The following is a 6961-nucleotide window of genomic DNA, read 5'->3' on the forward strand; positions in this document are numbered from 1 at the left end:
AAAGGAATTGGGAAATCAGTATAATGAAGGCAAAGTGAATGAGCCTGTGCTGCGGCCCAGAAAGGGACTTGTTTATTCCCCCATTTAGGAGGGAAAGCATGGACCAGCACTTTCTCCTGTTTGCCTGCAGAGGCCCATCGGCCTCCAAGATTGCCCAAATAATCCATCCCCTACAAATTTGGAAATTTCCTCCCAAATAGTTTCCAGAAGCATTGTAAATACTTTTCTGTTTGGAGCAGGCTTGTGTAGGTGCTGGTTTAAAATATGAAGCTGCCTTCAATTGTCAGGCGATTGGTCCAACAGTTTAGCAGCTTTATTAGAAGAAAAATATATTCTGTAACTTTCTAAAAAATGATTATTTTCTCACATGGGCTTATGTGTTTAAACTTCCCAGTGAGTCTCTGGAAAAGACAGTCTACTGAAATTTCAGTTCAGTGTTCAAATAAAATTCATTCCTAAGAGAGTTCTTTTAATGGGAGTTTTTATTGTTGTTGAGGTTTCTCATAATTTTGTATAAAGGGAATTGCATGGGGGCATTTTGGTATTAAAAAGCTTGTTTAGCAGAAGACTATTTTTCATTTTTTTTAAAGTCAAGCTCTTAACCTAAAAATCTCTCTCTCTCTTTTTTAAATCCCTCAGATGTTGTCAACTTGGACCTGAAATCTACCCTAAGAGTTTTGTACAACCTGTTTACAAAATACAAGAATGTTGAATGACTTGGAGACCTCCTGAGACTCTAATCTTCGCAGCATCTTTTTAGTGGGGAGAGGAGGAAAGAGACCTTCCCTTTCTCTTCCTTCTGTGCCATATGCTGTGCTCCCTTGTGCACGATGGTGCCTCTTCCTTTATTAGCATTATCTGCCTGTAACTCTTCTATGCTTTGAACCCACTTTGAAATGTGGCTTTAATTCCTTGAACTACCCACAGTGTGCTTGTTTCTTCTAGAAGGCTCTCATGTGTTGCATTCAGCACAAACACCTTCTTCCATTAGTGTAGACTGCGGTTAGGATGAATTCTGGTGATGAGAAGATTTGAAGTGGTTGATGAAGGAGTGCTAGGATGCCTTTTGTCCAGGTAATGGGCTTCTGGGTCCTTCTCTCTCTTTCAACTCTCCAGTGAACCCACTAGGAGGCTTTAGGCTGGCCACTTTCAGGATCCACACATGCAATAAAGAAATTATCATAGTCATACTTACAGGGTCATTGTATGTATACACTGAGATCATGAATGGGAAGCAACTTGAACACTCCCAAGTGCTATAGGAATGCTAAGCAGTAAGTTGCTGTATTTTCCCAGTCTCCGGGGCATAATATTGACACATATAATATAGGTATGGGTGAAACCGATGTTGGTTGGAGTGTGGAATTTAATTCATTTTCAAATGTGTGCAGCTGTGAGGTAGGAGGTAGCTGTAATCCGTTTGCGAAAGGACCATTCCCTCCCTCCAGACTTTCAGAGGGGTGTGTTCTCTGCTCCCTCCTTTACACCCTGATTTTAGACATACGTACCCCAGCCCTATTCATTAAGCCACTGCGCAGCTTAATTCATAATACGATCTCTGTTCAATTGCATTTTGTTATTTTGAGATTGTGCCCTGGAACTCCTCTATATAACTTTTGAAGTCCTTGTTGACCTTTCTGTCTTACCCTCCTACCACTCAGTATTATTGCCACTAAATACACTGTGAATCTCAGATGGAATGGCTGCCTGGAGTTTTTGTTGTGCTTTGGTTATGTCCGATGAATCGCTGGCCATGCATTGATATGATGGGCGAATGTATTGGGAAAAAACCTCCCTTCTTCGCTGGTTTTCAAATAGGGTTTTGGAAGCTCATGAGGGGGTTTTCAGTTATGGATGCGATTCCCTGAAAAGCAGGTTGCATACCATTTAACTACTCAAATCTTTTGAGGATGGTTTGGGGTGTTTTCTAGGGTGCACTTTCAATAAGCTCAGTAGGGCTGGGTAAACTGACTGCACTAAAATACACCCTGGAATCCCTTCAGAAGTGTTTATTTGCTTTGAAAATATTCACCTATTGAAACATGGACTGTACATTTTTTCAGAAATAAGTTGTTTCCTGAGGTAAACTGCTTGAGAATTGCTGTCAGAGAGCAGTCTCCTCCAACTTTGTGCCTTCTGGATATTTCTAGACTGCAATTCCTGCCGGCCCCAGCTACTGTGGCCCCTGGTCAAGGAAGTAGGGGGGTGCAATCCCAAAACATATGGAGGGCACCAGGATGGGGGAAGACCCACATAGAGCATTGTGGGGCTGAATGAGACGCTGTCAAAAGCTTCATACTTAAGCTAACACAGTGTTTCTCAAGATAACGATTTGTTCTGTGGCAATTGTATTATGCCAACAATCTCTGTGCTTGCTCCATACATAATTGGCGTGAATTTCAAGCCCTCTTGTTTTCTAGTTGATAGAAAAGCCCTTTGCTTCCCTTCACACGCTGTGGGGAGCTTGTTCCATTCGGTTTCCTTCTCCAGCTGGTATTTTGTCCCTTTTTTAAAAAGTGAGCTAGATAACATTTCTGCAGAGCTTGGAGCCCCCTTGGAAGAACTGGTGGGTTTCATCACAGTGCCCAGCAATATTAAGGAGAGCTTAGTAGAGTTAAATGTACAAAGAGGATTGTGCTGGCATGTTAATTTGGACGAAGGCTCCTTGAGGGACATGGCTGTTAACAGGGGACGGGATTATTGCATTGAAGCTGTTCCTAAGCATGTAAATGGTGAGGATTACAGAGACCTTCCCTGCCAAATCCTTGCCTTTAGGCTCTCTTTTCCTTCACCTCACTAATGTCAAGGACAGGCAGGGCGCTGATGAGTGCGCCAGGAAAAGGGGGCTGGAGTCTGACTTGGGAGAGGCAGCACGACTTCCAGGCAGGAGGCAAGAGTCAAGGCAGGGGAAGCTTCGGAGATGGAGGGTGGAGCACAGGATGGGTTGGAAGAAGAGGAGGAAGAGGCAGGTCAGGCAAGGGAAGGGGGCCCGGGGCTTCCCCACCCTCTCCTGCACCACTGTCTCCCAGAACCAGGAGGGGATTGAAATGGGATGAGCAGAGGAAGTTGTCACGGGGGAGTAGTCTCCCGCTGTGTGTGTGGAGCCCGTCGGGGGAGGTACATACCAAAGTGAGGGAGAGAGAGTGGTCCCCTGTTGCTGCAGTCGCTGCAGTGAGCGTGGACCTGGGAATAGCTGCCCAGACACTAGATGGGTGTGGGGGGGGGGGTCTTCAGAACCGTAGAAATGACAGTGTCAGCTTGGCAATAAAGAGGTAACTATCTTGACATGAGCCAACACTGTGACGCGGCAGCTAAAAAAGCCACTGCAATTCTGGGCTGCATCAATAGGAGTATAGCATCTAGATCAAGGGAAGTACTAGTGCCACTGTATTCTGCTCTGGTCAGACCTCACCTGGAGTACTGTGTCCAGTTCTGGGCACCACAGTTCAAGAAGGACACTGACAAACTGGAACGTGTCCAGAGGAGGGCAACCAAAATGGTCAAAGGCCTGGAAACGATGCCTTATGTGGAACGGCTAAGGGAGCTGGGCATTTTTAGCTTGGAGAAGAGGAGGTTAAGGGGTGATATGATAGCCATGTTCAAATATATAAAAGGATGTCATATAGAGGAGGGAGAAAGGTTGCTTTCTGCTGCTCCAGAGAAGCGGACACGGAGCAATGGGTCTAAACTACAAGAAAGAAGATTCCACCTCAACATTAGGAAGAACTTCCTGACAGTAAGAGCTGTTTGACAGTGGAATTTGCTGCCAAGGAGTGTGGTGGAGTCTCCTTCTTTGGAGGTCTTTAAGCAGAGGCTTGACAACCATATGTCAGGAGTGCTCTGATGGTGTTTCCTGCTTGGCAGGGGGTTGGACTCGATGGCCCTTGTGGTCTCTTCCAACTCTAGGATTCTATGATTCTATCTGCCGTCTGCATTCCTTTGGCTGGGAAGCACCCTTCACAGCTAGGTTCCGAGGACCTCTGCCCGTCCTTGGGCAAGGCTTTAAATCCCAGCCAAAAGAATACTTCTCCGTTTTCAAGCTGCTTTGGGAATTCAACATTTCTGGCCCTTGCAGCAGCACACGGCCATCCGATACGTCTTCCTGATGGGCTCAGGCATCATGGGCCCTAACTTCTTCCCTACGCAACACCTGGGGAGGGGAATAGGCCATTTCCAGGTATCCAGTTTCCACCCGACCTACTTATTTAAATTGCTCCTATTTTAATTTTACAGCTCGGTTGTATTTTACGAGCTGACTTGTTTTAGAACGAAACTTTTCACAGAATGTTAAAATATTTGAAAAGAAGTGTGAGAATCCACTGCCTGGCCCATTTTGAAACTGATGGAAAGCCAATGCTTGGAGTGATCTGAAGCTTCTGATGCTGGGACTGAGTCTGGCTGCCTGTGTTAAAGGGCAAAGGACCAGGCCTCCCATCTCAACACAGGGAAATAATAATATGTGCTTTCTGCACCACCATCTATGGTACCAAAGTGAGGCCTGAAGAAATTTTCTTTTTGAAAAAACACACACACACCCTAACTAAACTCAAGAGTTTTCAAGCCACATCAGTCTAGGTACTAAACTTCAGGAAGACATAATGAAATAGTGAATGTATTGTGCAATGAGTATTGTGAACCTGAACAAGACTGGCTTCACCAATGAACTGAGATCCAAGTCAATAAGCAGGTTTGTACTTTTTCTGAATATTCTCTCTTGCTTTCTCCACACATACATATACACATTCCCTTTTTCCTGTACCAAACAAGCTGCTTTCCACCCAAGTATGTATGTATATGCATGACACATCTTGAAACTGAGCCAGAAGACCCTTGTATTTGGCTAATCAGAGGCCCCTTTTGTGAAAGCAGAATTAAATGTCAAGTTCATGGGTGACCAATACGATTGTTCCATGCATATGACATTTTTCCTTCACCCAAAAGCTCATAGTGTTCATCAACTGCTGAAGGGAGGTACAGCAACCAAACCAGCCCTGTTAGATAGCTTGTATGGGTAAATCTCTGAAAATTCAGCCAAGCCTTCATTTGAACTCTTTAAGAAAAGAAGTATATGTGGAATAACCAGGATGTTATAAATTTCTTATCCATTTTGTTTCAGATATTAGTTTCAAAGTTGTTGCTTGTTTTCGCAGTCATACTGTCTAGCTGCTGCCAGTCTCAGGAGTCTTCCGTGTCTGCAGGACCTGGAGGGACCTTGAGCCATTTCCAGGGCCTTGCAGGGAAACCTCTCACATCTTTCTGTCTCCTTGATAGCTTAGGGATCATAGGCTGAAATGCAAATGGCCGTGCCAAAAGGCCTCTGCTCTTCTTGGTAGCCTCTTTCAGGTAGCTTCAGCCCCTCAGTAGATCTTTTTTTGTCTTTACTTTCCTGGGACAAAGGCATTCTACTGGTCCTATCCTGAGCATTATATGAGTCTACTAATTAAGGGGCTATATACTTAATGGGGGTGTCCACATTACGGTTAAAAATACAATTTCAGTATTTGCAGTGGTGAATTTAAAGGTAAAGGGACTCCTGACCATTAGGTCCAGTCGTGGCCGACTCTGGGGTTGCGGCGCTCATCTCGCTTTACTGGCCGAGGGAGCCGGCATACAATTCCGGGTCATGTGGCCAGCATGACTAAGCCGCTTCTAGCGAACCAGAGCAGCGCACGGAAATGCCGTTTACCTTCCCGCCGGAGTGGTACCTATTTATCTACTTGCACTTCGTGCTTTCGAACTGCTAGGTTGGCAGGAGCAGGGACCGAGCAACGGGAGCTCACCCTGTCACGGGGATTCGAACCGCCGACCTTCTGATCGGCAACCCTAGGCTCTGTGGTTTAACCCACAGCACCACCTGCGTCCGTGGTGAATTTAGCCTGCCCCAAATATTTAAGGCAACATCTAGCAAGATGTAGTGAGGCACTACCAGAAAGTACAGTGGAAACAGCTCTGGTATAATTTCTTTCTTCTTTTTCACTTTTTAAAATTAAATTATTTCAAACATATAACAACAATACACATATACATAATAAAATAGCCCACCCTAACCCAGAAGCTAGTCTTTAAGCAATACATACAAAATAACAACCAATTATGCTACGTTCTTATCCCAGGCAACGAACAAGATACCCACAACCTAAGAAGTGCACAACTTGCTGTTCTTCTCCAAAGGACACCAAAATCATTTCTCACCACCTGGTCCCCTGTCAGCACCTGGTGTGATGGGGGCGGGGAGGAAGGCAGGTCCCAGAGCGCTGACCAGAGGGAAGCAGCTGCAGCTGCCATCTATGCTACCTGTGGATCCCGATGTAATTCTATGCTGCAGTCACTTTGCCTGCCCTCCTCTGCTGCCCCCTTGCCAGGTAAGTTTCCAAGGGGTGAGGCAGGTGACCTAGGCCCCCGGCTAAGGGCGGTATATAAATTCAATAAATAATAAGAACAATGTGCTATGCTAGTGTTTGCTAGCACAACCATTCAGTGTGGGAGACCCTCGGATGCATCTAACACTGCTGTTCTGCTTGCACAGGAGACAGAAGTGCTGACTGGGGCCCAGTGGCGTAGCGTGGGGGGTGCCAGGGGTGCCGGCCGCACCGGGCGCAACATCTGGGGGGGCGCGAGTCCAGAGGGAAGGGACAAGTTCCTTCCTCCGCCGGACTCCCCGCCGCCACCGCCAACCTTGCGCCCTAGCGCGCGCGCCCCCCGCCGCCGCCACTGCGGCTGCGCTCCACTCACTGCTCGCAGGAGGAGCAGCCGCTGCAGCAGTGCCGACGCCGCCACCGACGCCTGGCCGGGCGCGGGCAGCCTCTGCACCCCAACGCCGCCGCCATCCCCTCGCCGCCGCCATCCCCTCGGCCCAGCCACAGGCGGCGGCTGCTTCTGCCGACTGGGAGGGAGGAGAGCTCTGAGGGGCCTCGCTGCGCCCTGCGCTCCCCAAAACCCTCCGAGAGGAAACCGGCGGGCG

General features: G+C 47.2%; 1 protein-coding gene across 1 annotated transcript in view; it reads left to right on the top strand.

Moving 5' to 3' along the window:
- PARVB (parvin beta) overlaps positions 1 to 1693 on the top strand; it is a 48224-nt gene extending 46531 nt beyond the window's left edge. The window contains exon 13 of the mRNA XM_081191837.1: positions 640 to 1693. Within this exon, the coding sequence (XP_081047963.1) occupies positions 640 to 716 (77 nt within the window). The 3' untranslated portion in view covers positions 717 to 1693. The remainder of the gene's footprint in view (positions 1 to 639) is intronic.
- The last annotated feature ends 5268 nt before the right edge of the window (positions 1694 to 6961 follow it).

Source organism: Podarcis bocagei (genome assembly GCF_964188305.1).
Source record: "Podarcis bocagei genome assembly, chromosome: 4".
Lineage (NCBI taxonomy): Eukaryota > Metazoa > Chordata > Lepidosauria > Squamata > Lacertidae > Podarcis > Podarcis bocagei.